Raw genomic sequence first — 27,880 nt, 5'->3', positions numbered from 1 at the left:
AAGGAGTAATCCAAAATAATCTGTATTGAAGTAAACAGATACACGAAAGCCAACGTTTCGGTCTCACAGGGAGACCGAAACGTTGGCTTTCGTGTATCTGTTTACTTCAATACAGATTATTTTGGATTACTCCTTGCTGGTTGCTGTCTCTTTACTGGTCTTTGGGCTGGTTCATATGCTATATATATATATATATATAGTTTATTTTAAGTATTGTCACAGAACAAAAATAATTAAAACAAAGCACAGAGATTTTAAAATACAGCATGGATCCCCTGTTCATTACAGAGCTAAACAAATCCTCCAAAAAGATGCCCAAAGTACACTCAGATAGTATTCTGAAACAACTGACAAAATAAACCTGGTGTGACACCCAACAGACTAAGTAATCACAGCTAGGGCTATGTAATCATCCGCACAAGGTCAAATATACCTACTATCCCTGCAGTATAGGGTTTGTCTAGAGCGACAAAAAGTAGCAGGTAAGTGACAGCAGAGATACACAAATTGCAGTCTACAAAGCACATGTAAGCCTATAGCTAGCAAGAGTGATACATCACCTATGGTCAGGTACAGTGTAGTCGGTACATGTAGGGGTGAACAAGGAGGGATGTTAAAGCATAGTAATGTGACCCAAGGAGGGGACAAACCAGGGGATCCTGCCTGCTAGACCTGCTCCTACGCGTTTCGGCACACAGCCTTCTACTGGGAGTGGTGATTTAAGCAGGGTAACATGCAGGTTTAAAAAGGGAACTAATTGGGCTAGTGGGTGTAATCACCTGGCAAAGATCAGACTGACATAGATTATGCAGAGAACAAACAGGTGTGGGCTAAGAGTAGGCTAATAGAGTCAGAAATGGTCATAGGTTATCAGCCAATGAAAAATTCTTATTGTGGGTGCACTCACACGCCTCCAAAATGGTCAATAATTACATGATTACCTGCCTGGTGAGTCCAATATGTGGCAATAGCAGAAAGCTTATCCTCAGGCTGTAGCACATAATGTACCTCAGGGCCACAGATGTAATGAATTGACTATAATGGCATAATGTGTTTAAGGGCAGAAAACGGGCCTCCCATATGTCACTGCGCATGTCCGTGACGTCATAACGTCGCGTCTGGTAAAGCAGGACGCCCTGAGCTTAGTAATGGGCACTAGTGAGGCAGAAAGTGTCTATGGGCAGTTCACTGCGCATGCGCGGCTCTGTGTCTGGTGTGTCCGTGTATGAGCAGGCTAAGTAAGCCCTGCATCGCGTCTCGCGCATGCGCGCCTCTGCATAATGGTCTCAAATATAATGAGCAGTCAAAAGAGCACACATGTCCGTTCACCACGATCGCAAAGCGCCCACAGATATAGCTGATATAAGCACAATGTACATAAGGATCAGCCTAATTCATTCAGAGTGCAAAGGGAACCTAAGGATTAAAAGCTCATCAAATATAGCCCCCAGAAGGGCAACCAGGCAAACAATTGTGTGGTCCGCATCACTGTGGAAGCCATAAGAATAGATGAAGCACATATTACTTAAGGCATAACATATAACATCCAAAAATAACTATTAAGGGATGATATAAGAGTGATATATTGTTATACAGATGTTATTAACAGGTAAGTACATCTAGGTATGATCCATATCTGTATATCAATAAATGTATAGACTTGTGCACAAATGGAATTCAATGAAAGATAATCTTCCACATAACTGTGGACTAGCAGTATGATAACACATACATGATGGAAAGGGGCGATAGTGTTCTCCAATAAATCACTATTAGTATATATGATATTGACATATCAGTGAAAGTACAAAAGCTCCAATGTTTATTTTGTCAGTTGTTTCAGAATACTATCTGAGTGTACTTTGGGCATCTTTTTGGAGGATTTGTTTAGCTCTGTAATGAACAGGGGATCCATGCTGTATTTTAAAATCTCTGTGCTTTGTTTTAATTATTTTTGTTCTGTGACAATACTTAAAATAAACTTTATGTGATTTGTACTGACACACATACTAGAGTGCTTTTTTTAGGGCCTTCTATTCTCTCCCAATATATTATACTGCCCTTATAGCACCACTGACACATCACTGTAGTTTGGATTTTTCCAGTGTCGGTATTTAGCTGTGTTTATATGTCTTGTGGATGCGGGGTCCTCTCTTTTCTCTTGCATATATATATATATATATATATATATATATATATATATATATATATATATATATATATATATATATATATATATATATATTTATATACATACAGTATACTATACATAGTAATATTATTTTTTCCGTCGTTATCTTGTTCCTCATTCCGTGTACAGTACAGTAGTTCATTGAGAGAGGAGAGGTTTTGTGTACATCAATACTGCTGTTTATATACTGTACATTTGACTGTACAAACAGATTAGACTGGACACAACACCCCACCTCCCCCCAGGCCGTCCTTTTTTCCTGAAACGACAAGAAAACAAAAAATTAATGCAGTTACTGTATGTGCGTACTGTGTTATGGCATTGTGTGATATGTAGTACTACTTTAGATGGCTGGTGCTGCTTTCTCTGAAAAGAAAAAAAATGACCAGTTAGTAGGCAGTTACTGTACTACTGTCAAACTAGTCTACTGTATACTGGAACTACTGTACTGTGTACTCTGACTACTGTTAAATACAACTGTATGTAACCTGATGGCAGGTGCTGCTCTCTTTGTAAAGAAAAAACTGTAACTATTGTACTGTATACTCTGACTATTGGGAAAGAAAAAATTTGTGCCATACTTACCTGTATCATACTGTACTTACAATACTACTGCACAGTACTACTTTCCTGATGCTTGCCCATTACGCGCAATCACAATGGGCAACACAGTCGCAATATGGTCTATATATTTATTGCAGCGATCCACGGTGAGTACATCGTTCCATAAACTCATTATGCCTTTCAACAACTCGTCCTTTTTGGAGGGTTTCGCCACTTTCCGGATATGGTCCTTCAGCTGATGCCAGACCATTTCGATCGGATTGAAGTCTGGCGATCTGTCATTGGAAAAAAAGGACAATTAGTTTAAAGATACAGTACACAGTAAAAACAGTGGGGGGAAAAATGAGACACGGTCTACTGCACTTACTCCGCTGGCATCTTCACCCAGTTGATACCGCGCTCAAGGATATGCGCTGTTGACGCGGTGTGCTTCGGATCGTTGTCCTGGTAGAATCGGTGACCATCCGGGAACTCGCGTGTGATATATTGCACTATCTCAGGGACAATGTTGTCTTGGAAGAAAGCTTTATTCATTATTCCTATAGCAAGAAAAGAAAAGTGCTCAAAAAACTGCACAATTGTACAGTACAGTGCATACAGTAAGGCTACACTAGTAAAGTACAGTGCATAAGGCTACATTATATTTGATATATTTTAACTTCAAAGATGACAATGCATCCTGGTCCATGCCTAGAGATGGCACCCCACACATGCAGCTTCACGGGGTGTTTTGGCCGCGGCTTCAAAGATATGCAGCCTTTTTTGTGGAATGCAAAGCTTGCAAATCTCTCCAGCGACAAAGTAGACTCATCAGTGAAGATGCAATCCTGGAAAGTCTCCCCACTGTCGATCCATGCCTGGGCCTGGACCACTATTTTGATTTGGTTTGCGTCCCTCCCGTATCATGGGGTACGCTCTGTAATGACAAGGAATAAATAATTTTAGCGGTACAGTACAGTTTCCTAAATAACACTTTTACCTCCTGTACTGTCCAGTACTAGCCTCACACGTCCATATTTCCATCCAATGCTGCGTCTCATCTTCTTTATGCTGCTCTCGGATACAGTCAGATTGTGCTCTTCCTGCAGAGTGTTTTTGACCCTTAATGCACTCTTCTCATCATTCTCCTCACTTATTTTGTCCAGCAGAAGAGTTGTCTCCCTACAATGTAAAGAAAATATATTGTTTTATTAATATGCAGCAATATAAAATTTATATATAAATATACTAAATATATATACTGTTGTAATATAAATATAAATATACAAAATATATATATACTGTTGTAATATAAATATACAAAATATATACTGTATACTGTACTGATATAAATATAAATATACAAAATATATATACTGTTGTAATATAAATTAAATATACAAAGTATATATACTGTACTGATATAAATATAAATATATAAAATATATATACTGTTGTAATATTAATATAAATATACAAAATTAATACTGTATACTGTACTGATATAAATATACAAAATATATATACCGTACTGATATAAATATAAATATACAAAATATATATACTGTACTGATATTAATATAAATATACAAAATATATATACCGTTGTAATATAAATCAACAGAAATAACAAAAATATTAGATTTAAATAAAAAATTCATTTTATTTTTAAATTGTATAAATATACTGTACTTACGCGTTAGTTACCGTTGGTGCCCTTTTGCGGTCTCTTTTTTTTTCCGTGTGCATGATAGCTCACGGTGATTGCTGGCACAACGGGGCCAGAAGTAGCTAACCAGCATTAGATAGCAGCAATTCGGTGTCTGCTCGTGTACATCTCCTTAATTCGCATTATCGTGACAGCTTAACGAAATACAAACGTGAGAAACTTAAGCAGGTTACCAACGATTACAAGGACAAGCGGGTTTATAGGTGGCTTCTTGGACTACACGAACCTGGGACTGGGCGCGGTGCCCAGCGAAGAACCTATTCACGCTTTAAGAAGACTCCAGGTACTGGAACAGGCACTGGTAACAACACGAGTGACACAGATTTCTCGGATGCCCCAGAAGGGACACACTCCGATCCTTTTTTAGGTGGCGGCACAGCGAGTATGCACAAGCCACCCATTCCAGACTCCAATGTAGGAGAGCGGTCAGGAGAGGTACCGGGAAGAAGAGGTCCCTTGGAAAGAGAGGCAAAGAAGCAGCGAGGACATCCCAGGAGGAAGTGAATTACAACTTGTCGTCACACCTCCTCACAACCACAGAGATCAGTGTTCTCCAGAAGGGACTGTCGTTTGTCCCGACCACCTCACAGGACCCTTTCCGCTGGGAAATTGACATGTTCAAAATTGATCGCCAGTTACGTCTTAAGGATTTTTTCTCTAGAACTGAGGTAGTACCTACTATTGCTGATCAGATGACCTATGCTGATACAAAACTCAAGGTTAAGAGTACCTTTGATCCAGTTGTGAGTAATCCCAGCATTACCACTTTTATGGGACTCCTGGGTAAAGACACTCGCAATAACATCAAGCAACACAAAAGGAGTTTCTCCAACCTCTCCGTCGAAGAGAAACAGGATATCGTATCCCTGAAGTCTAATGACAAGATTATCATCAAACCGGCTGATAAAGGCGGGGGTATTGTCCTAATGGACTATACTGACTATCGAGCTGAAATTGTGCGACAATTAATGGACACCAATCACTACAAAAAATTACAATGCGATCCTACTTCTGTCTATAAAAAAGAAATAGACTCCATCATCCGCTTAGGAGTTAACAACTCATGGATATCGGAGGCAACCGCTACTTTTTTTGTCCCAAGACCACCCCATAGTCCCTGTTATCTATGTACTTCCGAAGGTGCACAAGTCCATCGTCAACCCGCCAGGCAGACTGATCATTGCAGCAATGGGATCACTTTGTCACCCACTCTCTCAATTTGTGGACCACCTGTTGCAACCTATGGTTGCGAAGATGTCATCGTTTGTGAAGGACACCACGGCCTTTATCACCAAATTAGGCACGATAGCATATGACATCTCAGACATGTTTCTGGTAACCCTGGATGTCTCCAGCCTTTACACCAATATCCCACATGTTGAGGGTCTGGAGGCCATTCGGGATCACTTTTCCCATCTTGGGGGATATGATGGGCCTCCAAGTGAATTTGTTCTCCTCTTGATTGATGTTATACTACATAAGAACTTTTTCCGGTTCGAACGGGATTTCTTCCTTCAACAAACAGGGACTGCGATGGGTTCTAATATGGCCCCGGCATACGCCAACTTATTTATGGATAGCTATGAACAACTGCATTTGCTTAACGATGCCCCTTTTTCCAACAATATTGTTCATTACACCCGCTACATTGATGACATCTTCCTAATTTGGCGTGGAAAGGAGGAGGAACTGACACAATTTATCTGTTACTTGAATTCGATACCGTCAACGATTCGGTTTACTGTTAATTACAGCATGGACTGTATTCCCTTTCAAGACACAGTGGTCTATAAAAAAGATGGTAGACCAGCGACTGAGATTTTTCACAAACCTACAGACAGAAACACTCTTCTGTGTGCTTTGAGTCACCATCCGGAACCACTGAAACGAGGACTCCCATTCTCTCAGATGCTAAGGGTCAAACGCATTACTAGTGACCCTATGCTGGTCGAAGATGCATTATGGAAAATGGCTAAGAGGTTTTTGGATAGGGGATACTCAAGATCGGAAGTTAATGTGGCCCTAACTAAGGTACGGGCTATTGACAGGGTTTCCCTGCTTTTACCTTCTACAGAAATAATTGATAACAAATCAATTAACATTAGCAGCACTTACACTACCTCGTCCAATCTTATTAAACGCAGTATTAAAAGAAATTGGAACATTCTAGCCAATGATCCTAAAATTGGGAGCATCTGTCAAACACCACCAAGAATGTGCTATCGCCGTGGAAGGAACTTAAGGGATATGTTCGTGCAGGCTGATCCGACTACCAAATATGCCAATGCTACAACATGGCTTCAGCGAAAACCTGGTGTATACAAATGCCATGGATGCATCAACTGTGGTTTTCTACAGACCGGCCAGTCCTTTGCACATCCACATAGTGGGAAATCCATCGGCATTAAGACTGCTATGACCTGTGAGTCGAAATTTGTGGTCTATTTTATTAAATGTCCTTGTGGCCTTTACTATATAGGCAAAACAAGCCGCATGCTGAAAGAACGCATGGCTGTGCACAGGTCAACTATCCGTAAGGCACTCCTGGACCAAAATGTTGATGACGACCTTAAACTCCTCCCAGTGGCGAGACATTTCAAACAACACCGTCATGGCCTTTCGTCGCTGAAATGTATGCCGATTATACAAGCGAACCTATCAACACGTGGTGGGGATCGTGACAGACTGCTGCTCCAGTTGGAGGCTAAAGCCATTCACGATTTGAGGACATTGTCACCTTATGGCTTGAACGAGGACTTGAGACATAGGGCCTCATGCAGTAAGCGTTGATAAGGGAATTATCGCCATTTTATAGGCAAAATTGGGTTTGAGATTCAGTAAGCGCCGATAAGTGCTTGATTTCGCCAGGTTTCGGAGCCGATTATTTTGTTATGGCCATTCGCCTGCCGATAAGCCTGTTTTCGCCACTGATCGCCACTTTTTTAAATCGGCTGGATTCAACAAAAAAAAACAGCTTATCGGGGCTGATCGGCACTACGAAATTGAGATGTTATGGCCAATTTCTCCCGCCAACTAAAGTTGGCAGTTTGGAGGGGAGAACGATCGCTAAGGCTGCCGCAACGGCACTTAGAAAAAAAAAACTTCTGTACATCAATGGAGTCAATGGAGCGGGGACGTATAACAGTATAGTACTGTTTACGTTTCATTGCTCACAATACAAACGTCATTTGCATTACAGTGTGGGGGCATTCCCTGCATTGTGTCACAGCTGACGTGTATTATTTGCATAACATTATACTTTTACATGTTTTCAGCATTTGCGGGTCACATTACTCATCATGTGATGATGTGCCAAGGGAAAATACTATACTCAACTCTTAAAGGAGAACCTCACATCATATCACACATTTTTATGAACTGAGCGACAATTATTTACATGATGTTACACATGTCACACATGTCACACATACACCGTATATTCATGTTCCTTTACATTACACAATGCTTGAAATGTGACACGCATCTTTAAACGTTCATGTACATCTAAATTCTCATGTTTACATCTAGTTTTGGGTCCTCCCTATTTTCATGACGTCACTTATTGGACGCTCAATCACATTGCATGTTTACATTGTAACCGTAGCATTACAAGCACTTCAACCTAACTTATACACACATGTACAGTAATTCAGCATTGGGACACCTTGTTAACTCATTCTATACCAACTATCCTCCTTACAGAAATGCATGCATATGCACACGACTATTCATTGTTGTCAACATGTCACAATAACATGCCTAATTACACATGTTACACAAAACTTTTCCCACGTCAATCTCAGCCTTTTTGCCTAATTACATGACTGACTGTTGCGTTCACAAGTGTTACATGCATTGCACATGCAACTATTTATTTGCAAGCAATGTTTCTACAAAGGTTCACGTCACATCATTGCCAAATATCATCATTCCCTGCAGAATACACACAACAAATACTTATAACAAGAACTGCACACAGCTTGCCACAGAAGTACTTTATTATGTTAATGTAACACCTTGCATTTTACTATGTCACCTGACATCATCACATACCTATTTAAAGGACGCCCATTACCTGCTCATTCATAGCTACTCATTTCAAAATGTTGAGATTGTTTAGGAGACGGAGGAACATTCTTTTCTATGACATGCTTGATGATGAAGACAATCATATAGGGCAAGGGAGGGACACACCGAGGGACAGTGACAGTGACAGGGACATTCACGCGGATACTACAGAGACAGGGAGAGGGACAGGAGATCAGAGGAGAAGACAGAGGAGACAAGTTGTGCCTCGTCCGCGTCTGTACAGGGAGAGAACCCTGTTAGATGGGATGAGTGAGGAGGAGATTGTAAGTCGCTATCGTTTGAGTTCAGCAGCAATCTTATCTCTTTATCAGGAGATAAGGGGAGATTTAGATTTTTTCACAGCCAGAGGTCGTGCAGTCCCTGGGCTTGTTAAAATGCTGTGCTCATTACATTATCTTGCTTCCGCGTCATACCAGACAACTGTGGGCATAGTGGGCGGGGTCTCGCAATCTACATTCTCGCGGGCCTTGACCCAGTTTCTCTATGCACTCAATAGACGCGCTAGGAATTATATTCATTTTCCTACAGAGGCGACAGAGTGGCTGGAAGTCAGAACTGGCTTTTATAATATAGCAGGGATACCATGTGTGCTGGGTGCAATCGATTGCACACATGTTGCTTTGATTGCACCTAGTCAGAGTGAGCATGTGTACCGCAATCGTAAGCACTACCATTCACTCAATGTACAGGTGGTATGTGATGCGACGATGAGGATAATGCATGTGGTACCCAAATTCCCTGGTTCCAGTCACGATTCCTCTATCCTGAGGAACTCTTCAGTCTTCCATGCGTTCGAAGAGGGACATTTTGAACATGGTTGGCTGCTGGGTGAGTACACATTTACATGTTATAACACAAAACACTTTTTTATTTAGGAATGTTGGCATTGTACAATTTGATCACTAATGTCAGCTTATGTGTGCTACATTCATTATAGGTGACTCAGGATACGGAATTAGGCCGTGGCTCTTGACTCCGGTGCTAAACCCTCAAACTGAAGCAGAGGACAGGTACAATGCAGCCCATATATCTACAAGATCTGTTATAGAGAGGACATTTGGCCTACTCAAGACCAGATTTAGGTGTCTGGACAGAACTGGTGGGGCTCTTCTATACAAGCTTCAAAAAGTGTCTGATATTATCCTTGCCTGTTGCATTTTGCACAATGTTGCACTCAGGCACAATGTACAGTCAGACCTAGCTGAGCCTGTGGTAGACGAGCATCCCACCCATGTAGCTGCTGAAAATGAACAAACAGCCAGTGGTGGCCAGACACGCCAGAATCTCATCAATTCATTTTTTTCTTGTAAGTAAAAACATATATGTTCCAAGTTCTACTTTTATACTTACATTATGTTATCTTAACAATAATGTTTTTTTATATACCCTTCTGGTAGGACACAGATGAATATGGGTTGCACACCTTTCTTCTCTCTGCTGTGTGCACAAAGGGATGTGGCACCGGTATGTTATTGTTGCACAGGTTATATAATCCCTCTTCAATTTTACTTTAGTTGTGTGTATGTGAATACAACTGGGGTAACAAAGCACTAATATTTTAGCATTGTGTAGTTCCTTATGCTAACACAATACACATATTATGCCCATACTCATTCATGCTTCTAGTATGCTTACATACAATGTTATTGGTGCAGTGTAACATGTACATCCATATGATGTGTACACCAGGCTGATTTACATTTTGAATGTCATGAAATATACATGGTGTTGCACATTTAACACCAAATACACACTTTGCTGTGTTGTTTACGGTACTGAAGATGGCATGTCAATGTTTGCAATTTATATATTGTTCCTTTGCATTATAGGTATATCTCCAGTATGACTGATCATGGTATGTATATTTGCTGACATCTCTCATAAGATGTGCCTACATCAATCTTCCTATAATTATTTGTAGTAAAAACCCAACATATTGGTTTAAACACAAATGTTACATATATGTACTTTCTGTATCATGTATATGCATTTAGCTACTCTTGAGCTTTCATGTGCATTGTATTAGAAAATGATTACTCCCATTTCATCACATTTTATGTATGTTTCCTTATAAATTCCATTAATGTAATATAGAGGTGTTTGGAGAAAAGGGGATAACTGTACTTATTTGTTTACTTACGGGAGATCATTCATCACGGATGAAATTGACTGATCATAACACTCCATGCATGAATGCCTGTAATCACAACAATGCGTACTACATCTTATATTTAGCAATGTTGGTGTTTTGTAATGCTAGGAATTAATAGTCAACATTAATTTAAATTTGTGACATGTGTATGTATAAGTCACACGTGTGTGGATGTGTCCTACATGTACCAAGTGTTAAACTGTTAACAGAGAAGACAAATTTGTCGCTAATGTTACTGTCATTTAGCATTTATAATTTACCAATATGACAATGTTGGTAATATTTTTGGAATATAAATCACGTCACTTCATCATTATCATGATGTTAATTATCAAGTATTCTCACAATTGTAACGTCAATCACGTGCACATTAGCATAGACACACTTTGTAACACAACTGTTTGTGTCTGTATCAATTTGTGTAGGATCCATGTATAACACCGACAAATGATAACACCAGCTTTATTATGGTAGCTTATATCATCATATTGACTATACTATGTATTTTTAGAACGTTTAATAAACACAGTAAACTATAGTTAGTTAGGTTAATGAAATATACACAGAAACGTACTTCATTACATGATGTTGATGTCATAATCAGAACATCATGCATTGTAGGGGACCACAACATCTGGCCAATAACATTATTTGCTACAGTCCCAAACCATTTTATCAACATACCCATGTAACAAGAGATTTTTAACAATAAATGGCTAGTTGGTTGTAAGTGTCCTTTACATTGGGAGAAGGAGTGGCTCAGTGAGTAAAGACACACACTGGCACTGAGAGTTTGAAGCAGGGGAGTCTGGTTCAATTCCCGGTGTCGGCTCCTTGTGACCTTGGGCAAGTCACTTTATCTCCCTGTGCCTCAGGCGGCAAAAAATAAATTGTAAGTTCCACGGGCCAGGGACCTCAGCCTGAAAAATGTGTCTGTAAAGCGCTGTGTACAACTAGCAGCGCTATACATGAACATGCTCATATTATAATTATTATTATTATTATTATTATTATTGTTACATAGTTTCGACAGTCATACGTTCCATTACACAATATAATTCACAAATGTGTTAGCAGAGTGGGAATGGTTGTTATATATAAAACACACCATGCCATAAAATGATAGTAGTCATTAAAGAACACTCAATAAAAATTCATGAGGCACTATTTTGCAACATCATTATGTTAATTAAGTGCTTATGCAATATAGGCATAAGGGTATCACATTTTTAATTGTTTGTTAATAAGCGCTGCAAGCAATATAAAATTAGTTCCATATGTAGTATAGTAGTCGGTGGCTCCTCCTCACAATCATCTCATATAAAGGTAGACTCTTCTGAAATCATACATTGATCCGATTGTATCTTCCCCGACATCTCTGAAATACAGCAAACACATGATGGTCAAATATGGCACCTTACTATATATGTATCCATGACAACGCATTACACAGCTCTATATGATTGTGTACATACACACGTCACTCACTTATATGTTAGAAGTACAAGTGTACATCAGTATGTAATGTTTCTTTAAATTTGTAGCAGGCATAACTATGTATATGATGTGAACGTTGCCTGTATACTGAAAAATGTGCGCGCACATCTTAGTGTGCGCACGCACTTCACGCTTGGCTGCACTAACTGTTAGCGCATGCGCAAAACAAAGCGTACGTTGTGCGTTCAATACATCTTGAAAATACCATTAAACATAAAATCTTTATTTCAAATACAATGAATACGAAACTACATTCGTTCTAAACGAGTACATCTGTATTCTTTTTAAACAGACGTGTTTGGACAGAAAGGACGGCCGATAACACAATGCGCAAATGCAATACGTGTGACGTCATGTTAAACCAGCGTGAAACGCACGCTAATACTCCTCCCACTCAATTAACATTCAGCTAACGCCCAGTTGACGCCTACAAACACTGAGCCGCACACATGACACACTGCAGTTACCGTTACTATAACAAAACATGACAGCCAATAGGCTTTGAGGCGCGCACGTCGCTTGGGGGTGGGACTTACATCCGTAATCCTTTTTAAGGACGCCTTGGGCCATGACAAGGGTCCCACGTCATACGTGGTGGACCCGCTTTTAAATGTTGCATGATAACAAAACAGGTATGTGTTAGAGTTATGTTAAAATGTTGCTAATATGGTTAAAGGGATAGGAAAGTACGTATATTTATTCCGTCAGCAATGTGTACTACTCTTTCAGGTTATACTATATTGTATTCGGCAACAATTTCTTTGTGATCGCTACATGTTATGCAGTCTGCAATGTTACGCTGTATCCACGCATTGAAAGGGAAAATGGTGGTTACAAAAAAAAAAAAAAAAAAACCATTTAAACGCACAGTCAACGCATAACGGTTGTTATATTTACCATTCTTCTAGAATTAACTGTTCGTCTGGCTGCAACTGGTCGCGCCAGAAATGCAAGGCATTTTCATCCACGCTTGACCCACCCGCTGAATCCAGTATGACACACATCTCCTCCATGAAGCGCTCATAGGAATCGCCACTGCTTTCTTCAAACAATTGGTCGGGAGGTAGGTTCATTTCTTCTGGTTCCCATTCCAATGCATTTTCAGCTGAAAGGCTTGGTACATAATCATAGTACTTTTGTTGTTGTACAATGTGGGTTTCAGGAATGGAGGGTGCAGATATTGCAGCAGGTATCGATTCACACGGAACAGTAGTAGCGGATCCATTGCTATTGGCATTAGGAATAAATATGCCTTTCACAACAATATATGTGCCCTCTTTCAGGGTAAAATGCTTTTCCTTTGCAATCTTCCAGAAACCATAGGTGTGTTCTAGCTTATCCTGCACACGTTCAAAAAAGTCATTAGTTGATAAAGTGAATCTTATTGAGGAATTAAAATTCCGCGCATGCCTACGGTCTTGGTAATAAGGATATTTAGCTCGAATCAAATCATAGATTTGGCGTGTGCTTGCTTTGTGTCCGCGACTGTTTAAAATTGCTTCTGAAACCATGTACTTATAACCTAAGAGGGGATTCATATTGTTAACGAATTCATCAGCCATGTCAGAGTAGCACAAAAGATGTGTGCAGTTCTGTCTTCTTTGCTCATCAAAATGATTCTGCTCAATGGCTAACAAATTCCTGTGTTTCGTTTTCAAGGTCAACAAAAGTAACTACTTTTACTCCTTATTTCAAACGCCAATTGGATGTGTCCTTTTAATTGGTTTAAGTTTTGTGGTTAGTGATAGGCGAATGTGGGAAAAACATGTATCATTTTTTTATCTCGTTTGTGAAAACATTCCTACACTTATTTCAGTAACACTGAGTTTTCTAGAAAAATAACAAAGAGCACTGTGTGAAAATAGTGCTTAGACAGCCATATCAGTAAATACACACACCTGCAAAATTAAATGTTTTTTTCCCACATACATTTCTGTGTGTATTTGAAATTCTGGTTAACTACCTGTCTGCATGAGTTTAAATACGTGTGTATCTATATATATATAAATATATCTCTCTCATAAAAATATATATATATATATATAAAGTGTATATTGTACTATATGTATAGTGTGTGTGTGTGTGTGTGTGTGTGTATATATGTATATGTATATATATATATATATATATATATATATATATATAATGTATCTTTTTTTTTTTTTTTTATATTGCAGGAGTACACACAACATATTGATGGCAGTAAGTAGGCCTTGTATGAAACCTATTTAAATGGTGATAAACATGAGTGAATTAAGTAATAAACATTTGTTTGCACCCAATAATGTTAGAGGCTCACACTTAGTATAGTTGTCAAACATTAGGCCTGTATTATTAAAATAGTGTGTTTTCACAAGGAAGCATGAAGTGTATGTTTTTTGTAAATACATCTATACCAGTTTAGATAGTACTATATACACACACACACACACACACACACACACACACACACACACACACACACACACACACACACACACACACACACACACACACACACACACACACACACACACACACACACACACACACACACACACACACAGTGTGTGTCTGTGTGTGTGTGTGTGTGCATATATCAATACATACTACATATATATTAGTATCAATTCAGAGATGTTCTTGAAACAAGAACACATAAATGATTAAAGGACAACATTACAATGGCCACCAAAGGTAAGTAATATTTAACACAAAATCCTGCTGTACACGTACAAGAAAGATGTTTGCAGTTAAATAGGTGCTTTTATAATTGCATGAAAATAATATGCACATGCAATGATTACATCAATTAACACACCCAAATGCAATGTTTTGCTGCAAAGTCAATGGCAGCTTCTCTAAACTTAGCAACTGGCTCCTGGTGGACCATTACTGAACAGACGATTAAAACATAAATATTTATAACACTATTCATTAATTAGGAGTGTTAACATTTCCAAAACTTCACGTGTACAAGAACATACTTGAAAGTTTGGAAACAACACAGTCTTCAGCATACATACAATAGTAATTAGATAATCTGAAGTCAACAAAACAAGGCCAAAGACATATTTTGTGAATTATAACATTTATTTTTTTTGTTCCTTTTGCGAGCGAGTAACAGGCCTGCTTGTTGTCTCTTGAATTTTCCTTTTTCTTTTGCCACCAACTTTAGGCACAACAGAGCCACTTTGAGTGGCCTCTGGCACTTCACGGGCAGGGCTTGTGGCCAGTGACTCACCTACAGGGCTTTTGGGCAGTGACTGTTCACCTATGGGGCTTGTGGCCAGTGACTCACCTACAGGGCTTGTGGCCAGTGACTCACCTACAGGGCTTTTGGGCAGTGATTCACCTACAGGGCTTTTGGGCAGCGATACACCTACAGGGCTTTTGGGCAGCGATTCACCTACAGGGCTTTTGGGCAGTGATTCACCTACAGGGCTTTTGGGCAGTGATTCACCTACAGGGCTTTTGGGCAGCGATTCACCTACAGGGCTTTTGGGCAGCGATTCACCTACAGGGCTTTTGGGTAGTGACTGTTCACGGACAGGGCTTGTGCCCACTGACACATGTGAGCAAGTTGGTAGACACTGCACAAGTGATGGTTGGTCTGTTTCATGTGTGTCTTGTTTTGTTTTTGTCGCCTCCTTTGTAGGTGTCTGCTGCTGAATTTGTACAGATGGCAGCGGTAGGATGTCATCAGGAACCTGCACAGCAATGTCTGCTACTTGACCGGTAACATTTGGGCCTGGTGAATGAATATCAGATGAATGTGGTGAAAACTGACCTGCATGAACAGATCCTGGCTGTGAGGTGTTGAATTGTGGTACATTAGTCATTCTCCAGTAATTAGCTTGTGTTTGCTGAACAACTAATGCTTCGAATGAGGTGTTGATTTTTTGCAACTGTTTAGGCACTTCAATGAAGACTCTGTGGAGATGTGCCAATTGTGAAACTGTTTCTTCCTGCAGTGCAATCATCCTTTCCAGCACTGTCATCAGGTCAGAATGGCGACGATTTTCTGCTTCCACAATTTTTCCCTCAGAAGCTACAATTGCATCATATGTGGTATTTGCTGGACGTTTTGGCGGTAAAACAGTTTCAATTGGAACCTCTTCATGGTCACTTGCTTGTATTTGTGTGTCTATGGCGGCGGCGGCGGCGGCATCATCATCATCATCATCATCATCATCATCATCATCATCAAAATCCTCTTCATCATGTTCTACAAATAAATGTACACATTATTAAATGGCATGTTAATCTCTGCTGTGTTACTATGTAATTGTACTGTGTCATAAGTAACAACTAACATGTTTCCATACGTTTTATAACCTCACATTAAAAACTACCTTGACTTAAGAATAATGTTTGGACTCAGTATGAAATATGAGTGAATGAAAACTTGCTGTAAACTCACAACTCCTACATGATAGTTAACATCACTAACACAATACAAGTTGCCTTACACTTCATTTTCACTGACACTAAGTAATCCTATTTAAAGAACATGTGCAAAACAAATAATGAACATGACAACATAACATATAGAAGAGCACATATTATATGGCCACCAACTGATACACTCACCTTCTAGGTGTGTTGAGCTGGCTGACCCAGGTGAAGACACTTGTTCAGTCTCAGGTGACACATGTCCTTCAGGGGCAACTATATATAACAATAACATAAGTTTTACATTTACATGTGTAAATATTGAACAAACAGTTATTGTATGTTCTGTATTTATGAGTACCTAACAGCATCATTTCCTTAACCCAAAATGTGTGTGTGAAAGTGAACATAAATAGTTGTAATAACAATGTACATGCCTGTGTACTTAGAACTTTTGAGTTCCCTAACATAAAACATACTATGTTCCTGCAGTAATGCGTGAGGATAAATAGATAAAATTTGTACATAAAAATCATATGTTGTGTAGTGATATCAGTATCATAATGTACATAACTATCATGAGATGACCATTCACAATGGTTATCATGAAGGTGGTCATATTGCAAAAAGTGTTGTTTTTGGTAGAGGATATGTGTGGTACATTAATATAAGATGTGGCACACATGAATGTGGCTGTGACTAAACAAGACAACACATGCAGTGTGTGATAATGTGTCGTTGATAGTAGTAGTTCAACTATAGATATGAGTGAACTAATGTGTGACGTACGGTTTGATAAGTAATGAGTTTTTGGGGCATTTAGTAGCTAAAGTGAAGCTTTCAAATGAGTGTTATTAACTTCAGTTGTGCTAGTCAGGTTGTAAGAACGGTATTCCCTTCCCCAAAAAGCCTAATCAGCCACACCTTTCAATTACTTGAAACAGGTGAAAATGGTGTGAACTAAGTTGACCCTAAAATGAGGCTGTAATTAGTGTGTGTGCTGAACCCCACCCCCTCTGTTGAAGTGTATGCTGTGATGAGATATTAATTGCAGCTGCTTTAACACAATGGTAGATGAGCTAAATAGTCGTGTGCAGTTTTTAAGTTATGAAAACAATGACATAAAATATGATACGTGTGCCTCATTATGCTGTCTGTATATGAGTTAAAGCAAAAATGGACCTTTTCATAAACAACTATAGATGTGTTAGTGCAAGTGATGTTTGTAGGCCGTTGCATGCAATATATTTGATGCATGCTTAAAATAGGCAGTAATGTCATGTTTGTCGGAGTAAAATAAATAAAATACACAATAATATTATACATATTTCTGTTCTGTACCTGTAGCTAGTAATAATTTCTCATTAACATGTGTTACACATGTGTACTACCCTGTTGTTCCCCATCTTCGCCCACCATCAATTGCTTCCACTGCAGCAATGCATTTTGGGAATTCACATGTAAATGAGCACGCAATGGCACGTGCTATATTAGTTACTGCTTTTAGTAGGACTACAACATATATGTCTATTTTGAGATATATATATATATACAGAATCAGACATATACATATATAGATGCAGGTATGCTTATATTGTGAAGACAGTATAAAAAGCAGTGTAACTATGCAAAATAACTGTAAGCAACGACACGCCTAGTACAGTAATATTTCTCACCTGGTGGAAATTGTGAGGGGTAAATTCCTATATCACGGTCACCAGGTAAGCCTTCCACGACGACGGGAAGTAATTTTGCCCGAAGCAGCTCCTCCAATGGACTTAATATGAGACGTTGTGGTGTCGGCCCACCTCCAGTGCCAGTAGCATGCACGCGTTGGTGTTGTATTTTCTTTTTCAATTTGGACCTAATATCATCAAATCTCTTGTGACAATTCCGCTTGTCCCTCACATGATTCCCACACGCATTGACACCAATGACTATTGTGTCCCACATTTCTTTTCTGCTTGCTGAACTTGTCCGCCCTTGAAAAACATATAAAATATATGAGGTAAATGATTAATAATAGAAGCACCAGTTTCCTACACTGCTAGCTGTTCCAAGAGATAGCAAACATGCTGTTTTATGTGTAATATGTGAAGCACATGAGCATTCACTACTAAACCTATACATGTAAGCAAGGTTGCATTCATATTGTATGCAGTTATGGCAAATTGACCGCCTGTGTTTAGTTGTCCTTGTAAGGCATGATAAAAAGCTGTGTTTCCAGACTAATTAACATAGAAAGATATTCTGAACCCATATTTGCATATGAACAAAACTCAGATGACCTAGGATCACATGTATTTGAATAATAAATGTAAAGGTACACTTACCTAGTAAATGTCCATATATACTGTCATAGTGCTCCAGAATGCCAGTGACAAGAGCTGTATTTTCCTGGTCATTGAAGCGAGGATTACGTGGCTTCTCCACACGTTTCTTCCGAGCAGGTTTAGGGTCAGAGCTTGGCTGGTGCTGACTGGACTCTCCTTCTTCCAATGGAAGAGCCTCCAAAAGCTGCCCACCAGCAAGCACGCCACCACCATCCACCCCATCAGCAACTGCGCCACCAGCAGCACTCACAGCACCAGCACTCCCACTCCTAGCACCAGCACTCCCACTCCTAGCACCAGCACTCCCACTCCTAGCAACAGCACTCCCACTCCCAGCAACAGCACTCCCACTCCCAGCAACAGCACTCCCACTCCCAGCAACAACACTCCCACTCACAGCAACAGCACTCCCACTCCCAGCAACACCACTCACACTCCCAGCAACACCAATCACAGCACCAGCACTCCCACTCCCAGCAACACCACTCGCACTCCCAGCAACATCACTCCCCTGAACAGTACGTTCACTCCGACGCGTACTCGCACGAGTAGCACTCCCACTCCCACCAGCATCACTCTTCCCACGCTTTGCGGACATACTTCCAGCACTCACAAAAAACAGACAATAAATGTACAGCCAATCACACGAAACACTTCCACATATAAAACAAGACAAAGATGTAAACAAAACAACAATGGACAAAGCTCACCCAATACACAACAAGTCTCTCCGTCAATATGCAAATGTTCAATCAGCCAGCTCTGTGCGTCTCTCTCTCTCTCTCTCTCACTCCCAACAACACAGAGAATGATTAGCAGTACACGTTGCCTTTAAATATGGCGCGCAATCCAATACATGCTTGTTTCGCCTGATTCAGCAAGATTTGTGATTGGGCAACCTATCAGCACCCCGCCACGCACGCCGATACACCTGTGTGTGATCGGATAATCATCTTGACAGTGGGCGGATTTGTTTTCGGGTTCATTTTGAATGTATTCGGCACTTACTGCATACGGAGAGGAAAAATCGCCATTAACATGACTAATCGGTAAACTTGCCGATTTCACTTAATCGACGCTTACTGCATGAGGCCCTTAGTTGCTTTATTTAATTATTTCAACCTTATCAGTTTATCTTACATTTGCTCCTTTTTTGCCTCCCCTATACACTTCTGCCATTCTCCTTGACATGGCCCTCAGTATACCCATTGGTCTTTATTGTTTATTATTATTCCCCCTTTTTTTCTAATTTGTCTGGATTCTTTCCCTCATTTCCTACCTTCCCCTTTCCCATTATCCTTTTGTAGTTTCCTTTGTTTTTGTCCCCCTGTATGTTGCTTCTCAACCCCCCCTTTCCTTTCCCTTCCTTGCCTACACACTCATGGTTTTTATATCTTGCTTTTTATCTTCATTTAGCACTTTGGTGTTCACACTGTATTGTGCCCCCTCAGGATGCATTATCTTATGCTCATTAATGTTTTCAGTTTACCCTAAGGCTGTGCGTTTAAGCTGCGTTCATACTCTACCAGTTATTCTGGCTTTTACATGTTATACCTGCACGCATGCGCAATGGGCTTCCACTCGCGCTCCGTGTTTCAGACTGTCAGCGCATACATGCGCAATGACTGCCCCGGTATTGTATCGCCATGGCAACTTGAGACGCTCATATTCCGTCCATGTACGCATGCGCAATGGTGTCGCTCTCTCGCGCTCCGTGCTTTGGCATATTAGTACACATATGCGCGATGGTCCCCCTTCTGTGGTATCGCTATGACGATACTAGACGCTGTATCTCGGCGCGTGGGTCTATACATTTACACTTGCGCCTGACATTACACACCTGCGCATGCTCACGGGCTTCTGCTTTAAGGGTTCCCCCATACAGACACTCTGTGTCGTATAGGTTGCAAAGCAATGATGTCATTTAGATCATTTTGTGTATAGTTGCTTTCAGCTGATCCAGAGAGGAGGGGCAGGTTGTTAACCTATCACTGTTTGCTAATGGTGTTGCATGTGGGTATATAATGGTGGTTTTTGTCACATAAGGGTGAGCACTCCCTTGAGAAAGGTCCTGTTTCAGGACCGAAACGTCGGTTGTATGTGCCTGTTTTTCAATACATCTATATTTGATATCAATCTGAGTGCTGTCTCGGTTCTTGCTGCGTGGCCTTGGACTCCTGGTCTGCCTGGTAAGGATTTTCCATTTTTACTGTTGTAATATAAATATAAAAAATTAATACTGTATACTGTACTGATATAAATATAAAAAATATATATCCTGTACTGATATAAATATAAATATACAAAATATATATACCGTTGTAATATAAATCAACAGAAATAACAAAAATATTAGATTTAAATAAAAATTCATTTTATTTTTAAGTTGTATAAATATACTGTACTTACGCGTTAGTTACCGTTGGTGCCCTTTTGCGGTCTCTTTTTTTCCGTGTGCATGATAGCTCACGGTGGTTGCTGGCACAACGGGGCCAGAAGTAGATAGCCAGCATTAGATAGCAGCAATTCGGTGTCTGCTCGTGTACATCTCCTTAATTCGCATGCTGAGCTCCTTGGAAATCTTTTTTAACTGGCATTGCTGTGAGTAGAAAGAAATACAAACACAAGAATGTATATTCGATGTTTAGTCGATGTGTATTCAATGTGCAGTGAATCCACAAAATGGATGGTGTATTTATACGGTAATAACTCACATTAGAGTACGCCCACTTTCAACACCTGTACCTGGTCGCCATGCATTAAAGGTTACACACTTTGCATAGCCCACAACTCGATGATCTTTATCTGAACTTGCCCTTGTCCAGATACTGCATTGTGCCACCTGCTTCCATGGAGCAACCCCGATTCTACGGAATCAGGAACCCACTCGCCTCTGCCGTGCCTGTCAAATAGAAAAAGCGAAAGGCTGTTGCCGTTTCCACGCCAAGGCAAAAGCGACAGGCTAAGGCCAATAAAGAAAACCTTCTGCTGACCCCAAAGGCTAAGGGTTTTCATAGACGTTAGCCTTATTATGTCAAGAAGATATACGGTGATGTACTCTCGACGCAAAACGATTGGCAGCCAACCCATCGAACCTGCAGACCACTTCCTCACATACGCTTCGACGACTCTGCCGCCGCTGTCCCGGAAATCCTCAGCCCGTCTTCTCCACCCCTCTTCATTGACGCTTCCGCCGCCCTCACGGAAACCCACAGGCCATCTTCTCCAGTTCTATCCGATGACGCTGCCTCTGAAATCCACGGGTCACTTTCTCCTTTGCTCTTAGACGACTCTGCTTCTCGCCCGGAAATCCAAAGGTCACTTTCTCCATCCCTCTTCGACGACGCTGCCGCTTCTCCTCTACCGGATATCCACAGGTCACCTCCTCCACTCTTCTTCGACGTTGCTGCCGCTTCTTTCCATGGAACCCCCATCTCATCCTCTGTTGCACCCATCCACCCAGATGTTCACATGCCATGCACAAGAAGCAGCTCGTTAGACCGGATGCTGAGTGGGATAAGTGTGGATCTCCCCGGGAACTCTATTTTGCTAGCAAAGATAGATCTGCTTCTGGAGACAATGCTAAATGTGGAGCAACGGATGCTACAAATGGATAAACGGACGATACATATGGATCAACGGATGCTAGATATGGATCAACGGATGCAACATATGGATCAACGGATGGATCGACGGATGGAGAAGATAGAGGCTGACATAGCGGGCATACATTATTTGCTCGGTGTTAATGCCCCTGTTTCCCCGACGCTGGAGCAGGGGAGTGACATGGATGTGAGGAATGGGACCTTCGACCCCCTTCCATTACCAAGCGCACCTCCTCCACCAGAAGATGTAGTGTACATGTATGCCGTTAAAGAGGAAATGACAACCCCGTCAAGACCACGCCAGGAGACAACACGGCGACCAAGACTGGAGGAAAGCTTCCTCCCAGACAACCTACCATCGCCCGTCGCCTCAAGCACACCCACTCCCAAAAGACCTACAGTCGCTCGCATCGATACGGTGCCTGACATCACCCTGTGTGATCTGCCACCAGCGCTCAGGGAGAAGTATAGGGTGATGAGTGCTGATGTACCCCACAAGTGTGCCTTGTTACTATTTAAGCACCATGTTCCCTACTCGTTGTACTGCGACTGGGCCTTCAAAGTGAACTACGACGGAAATCGTGTAAAAAAGGCGCTTCTTGACAATTTAAGACGGAACATTCGGGATGAAATGCGGCGCTTTTATCCAATTACAGATCCTGTAATGAAAGGCGTTCGAGACTGCATTAATGGCGTTTTGCGCCATGCAAGGAATCGGCCATGGACGGACAATTCGGAAGACCATACTGTTGTGCTGAACTGTATTGTACTGTACATGATTTGACCTGCTGTACTTAAATAAATGAGATGTTGTTGTGTGTTTTTTTTACTTGTATTTATACAGAAATGTTTTAACTTGCTGTCCACACACACAGGACCTGCACAATTCCAGTCTCTGGGGGCCGCAAACAGGCACGGTTTTCAAGGTTGTCCTGAAAACCTGCCCTGTTTGCTGCCCTCGAGGACTGTAGTGGTGCAGGTCTGACTTACAGTTTTGCGCACTATCCCACTGTACTTTATATGTTTCTTTAATAAAGGAGATGTTTCGTTTGTATACTGTATTTTATGAATAAAGTTTTTTTTGTAATCACAGGTAAGACCATACTGTTGTGCTGAACTGTATTGTACTCTACATGTTTTGACCTGCTGTACTTATATAAAGGAGATGTTGTTGTGTGTTTTTTTTACTTGTATTTATACAGAAATGTTTTAACTTGCTGTCCACACACACAGGACATGCACAATTCCAGTCCCTGGGGGCCGCAAACAGGCACGGTTTTCAAAGGTTAGCCTGAAAACCCACCCTGTTTGCTGCCCTCAAGGACTGTACTGGTGCAGACTGTTTTGCACACCATCCCACTGTACAGTATATGTTTCTTTAATAAAGGAGATGTTGCGTTTTGCTTATTTTATGAATAAAGAATTTGTTTTTAAAACATGTGACTGTAAACCATACTGACTGACTGTAAATGTTTTTACTTTCTATACATAAATGTTTTCATAAATGTAGCAGTAAACCATACACCTGTTGATGTTTTGAATTGCTGTGCACTTAAAATGTTTCTACAGTGTACAGTATTTGTAATAAATGTTTTTGTACTTACTCCACCAATAAAAGAACATGTCGATTTGATTTACATTGTTCCATTTGCTCCTTTGCTTCTGTAACAAAATACAGTGTTTCTAGAATGTCGAGGCATACTGCACTGTATACTGTAGGCATGCTTAGTATAAGAGTATTAAAAAAAAATAGAAAACACAAAATGCATAGTTTTTATTTTTTCGGGTTTATTACACAGTTTACTGTACTGTATATAAAAAAGTATTGTACAGTATACTAAATGGCCGGAAAACATCAGCATACTGTTTCAGGTACATTATTCTATCCTAATCAATAACAACGACCACTAAACTGTAGACTCCGGTACGTGGGTTTTTAAATCCGATTCAGCAATGTGCAGGCATTGTTACACAAAGCGATATTATCCATCGAAATCCCTCCATTAGCCGTTTTCTTTTCTGAGGAAAAACAAAAAGAAAAGTTTTACTGTAATGGTCAGCCCCCTAAAGAAGTTCCCAGCCAGTCCCACCAATAATTTTCTCGGGGGGCGTCTCCTGTTCACATGCGCATGCGCCTACCGTCGATGTAATGACATGCATACTGTATACGTTTCAAGAAGGTTCCAATGCGCATGCGCCTAGCGTTCCACCAATTGTTCAGTATCTGCAGTACAGTACTGTAGAAGCCGCTCAGCCAATGATATTGCTTACAGGAGAATCGCTTGACTTTGGAATCACACCGATATTTATACTGTATTGTCAAAATAAAAAAAACACAGAGAATAATACGGCAATAATACTCACCATAGAATTTCCCATTCAGCTGGCGCCGACGCCGGTCCACTGCCAGTCCAGTGTTCTTGATCATCCATGTCGATAGTTTGCAGCGGGACTAGTCCACCTGTAGTCCGCTGATGAGGCTGGAAATTGCTTAGGTACATGTAAGCTTGATCGAAACTGCACGCGAAATCTGGCTCAGGCTCAGAGTTGTCACTGACGGCGGGACCGTCATTGGAAGCCGGTGCTGGTGCATTGCTTGGCAGCGACTGTCGTTTCTTAGTTGGATTTAACACGACCCTTCGCCTTTTGCCGTCATCATGATCATAGATACAGGAAAAAGCCGGTGATACACACCAATACCCTCCAAGAAATTGTGGCTCAATACGATAAAAACAGGGATCGCTACATAACCTTTTCCTTATTGCACGCTTCCACGTATGAGGAGTTGGCAAAAATTTGTAAAAGTCATAGTTTTCGACAAAATACTGATAAATTTGAACAACTGTTGCCATCTTATCCTCTGTTGCATTAATCGCGGCCCATATCAAATACGCGTAACTTCTGTCGGGTTTTTGGAAAGCGGGCTGCACTTGAACACTCATGGCGGGCGGGTCTCTGGAGAATACTGTAACCGAAACTGGTCTTTGTCTTTCTTTAATATGAAAAGCCTAAATTGATACATTTTTGCAACCTCTTCCTTCAGTCTCAAGGCCAAGTTACAATAGCACACTGTGGTATCTTTTTTAAACGAAACACCTGCAAGTCGACACATTACTGAAGCGCATGCGCATTACAATTCATGAATATCTGCCATCTGGCGGACACGCGAAGAATTGCAACCTATTAAATCCGAACCATTCTCAATAAACGCGTCAGCCGCGCATGACCTGTTGCTGGGAACGCAAAATGAACGCGGCATGCGCCAGGTGAAGAGCGTTGCATTCCAGGAAAAAGCCAGGGAAAAACTGGCGATGCGTTAGAATAAAAGCTGCCGCAGCAGTAGGTTGCTCACCCTTGATGTCAGTTGCTGTCTGGTACTTACTGGCACTTACTGGGCTCACCTGCACCCTCTCAGAGGCCTTTGGCAGCTATGGGATGGGAACACCCAGGAATGGGATGGGAACACCCTGGGTAGCCTTGTGTCCTCACCGTCTGCAGGCGGCTGAGAACTCTTCAGGGGAAGGTCTCCACTGGGTCCCGATCTGCTGGCTTGTATGCTGGATGGAGAGAGATGACCCTGCTCTCTCCAGCGGCACCCCCGCAGAGCGCTGTGGTAAAATGGCCGCCTTTCCATGTTCGCAGGCCTCCCGCTGTAGCTTCACCGGCCGGCGGCTAACAACTGGCAGCACACTGTGGTGCCGGAGTGGGGACTCCTATCAGGTGGCTCCCCGCTGCTTCCCTCCCCTCCCTCCTCCAGCAATCAGTGCCTCACTCTAGCTACCGCTGATGTTAGGCCGCTTCACATGTGCTCAGCGGCCATTTTGAGCGCTCTGCCGAACTTCCGTTTTTTTATTTGATTTTCCCTGTTCCGATCCAAGGTAAACTATTCCCTCCCTTCTCTGTATAGAGGGGGGCAAGAGGGGGTCTGACGGGGCTGACCCTAAGGGGTTAAGGCACTTTTTTGGGGGGCAGAGCGCTCTTATTTCTCTATGGAGTCGGCAGAGCTCCTCTGACCCACGTCCTCCTTGCTCAGCTTCCAAGCCACGCTCCCCATTACTTACTTTTTTACGGTCCTTCCTGGCGTGATGCACCACTGCATACTACTCATGCACCAATGCCACCATTTGTGGTGGAAGTGCCATTGCTAACACCTGCAATGGAGTCTTTCACTTCTGCAGCACAGTCTGATAAAAAGCCTTAATAGCGCAATACTGCACTGTTATCACTGCTCTGTGAATCGCGCAGCAGGCAGTACCGCGCTATAAAGACATTTATTGCACTTAAACCACTTATCACTGCTTTGTGAAACTTTGGAGACCACAGACCAAGCAACAAACTTGCCTGAAGTGGATGTGCCAACTCCCTCACACCGACAAGTCCACTTTCATCTCATAGTTAGTCATTGCATGCTGCACAAGTCAACCCTCTAAGACAGTGTTTTTCAACCAGGGTTGCTAGGAACCTGGGGTTCCCCGGGCATCCCTAAAGGGTTATTCAGAATGTAGGGAAGCAAGGAGCACAGCTGAAGTAGAAATCTGCAGGGAGAGTCCTGTAGAAAAAATGAATAAGGGGCACAACTCCGTGCTAAAACTGAGGGTGGTTTATTGGATAATTGCACAGGGACAGAAACACAGCCCACACACCGACATGTTTCGTCCCACGGGACTTTATCAAGTCCCGTGGGACGAAACATGTCGGTGTGTGGGCTGTGTTTCTGTCCCTGTGCAATTATCCAATAAACCACCCTCAGTTTTAGCACGGAGTTGTGCCCCTTATTCATTTTTTCTACAGGACTCTCCCTGCAGATTTCTACTTCAGCTGTGCTCCTTGCTTCCCTACATTCTGAATTTCCCTGATCAGGATTGCACGCAGTGGAACTTCGTCTGGATGGATTTCGTATTCCCATACACTCAATGGAAAGGTAATGGGCAGTAGCCCTCATTCTATGTTACCTTGGTCCCTATTTAGGGAAGTGTATATGGTAAGGGGGGTAAGCAGGGTAAACCATATCTGCGGTAGTCGCGCTGACTGACCGCTAGGTCCCATGTCCATGTCCCCCCTTAACCTAGTATTATATAATTGCTGGAATTATTTATGGAAGTTCCTATCTACCTATATGCTGTAATACAGTTTGTGAGTCTATACACTTGTATGAGCGTCAATCTCTACGTTTATACATATTGGATCCCTAAAGGGTTCCCTGCAATTTTCTGGTAATTTGAAAATGGTATTAAATACAGAAGAATTTACAATGCATCTGATCACAGAGTTGCTATTAGAGATGGTTGGGGGTTCCTCAGAATTTCACTTAGGGTTCTTTATCCAAAAAAATGTTGGAAACCACTGCTCTAAGATACCTCACAAGGA

At 41.3% G+C, this 27,880-nt stretch overlaps 1 protein-coding gene across 1 annotated transcript; it reads right to left on the bottom strand.

Annotated features, from left to right (window-relative positions):
• Positions 1–6,986: 6,986 nt before the first annotated feature.
• Positions 6,987–26,147, bottom strand: LOC142498002 (uncharacterized). The gene is made up of 5 exons (XM_075606510.1): positions 26,003–26,147; positions 18,252–18,557; positions 16,774–16,851; positions 16,056–16,408; positions 6,987–7,088 (listed from the first exon to the last, which is right to left on the bottom strand). Exons 1-5 carry the CDS (start codon positions 26,145–26,147, stop codon positions 6,987–6,989), a joined length of 984 nt encoding a protein of 327 aa, XP_075462625.1.
• Positions 26,148–27,880: the final 1,733 nt, after the last annotated feature.

The sequence above is a fragment of the Ascaphus truei genome, chromosome 6, assembly GCF_040206685.1.
Source record: "Ascaphus truei isolate aAscTru1 chromosome 6, aAscTru1.hap1, whole genome shotgun sequence".
NCBI classification, from domain to species: Eukaryota; Metazoa; Chordata; class Amphibia; order Anura; family Ascaphidae; genus Ascaphus; species Ascaphus truei.
The sequence above is the reverse complement of the archived record's forward strand: the minus strand, read 5'-3'. Positions and strand labels throughout refer to the sequence as shown.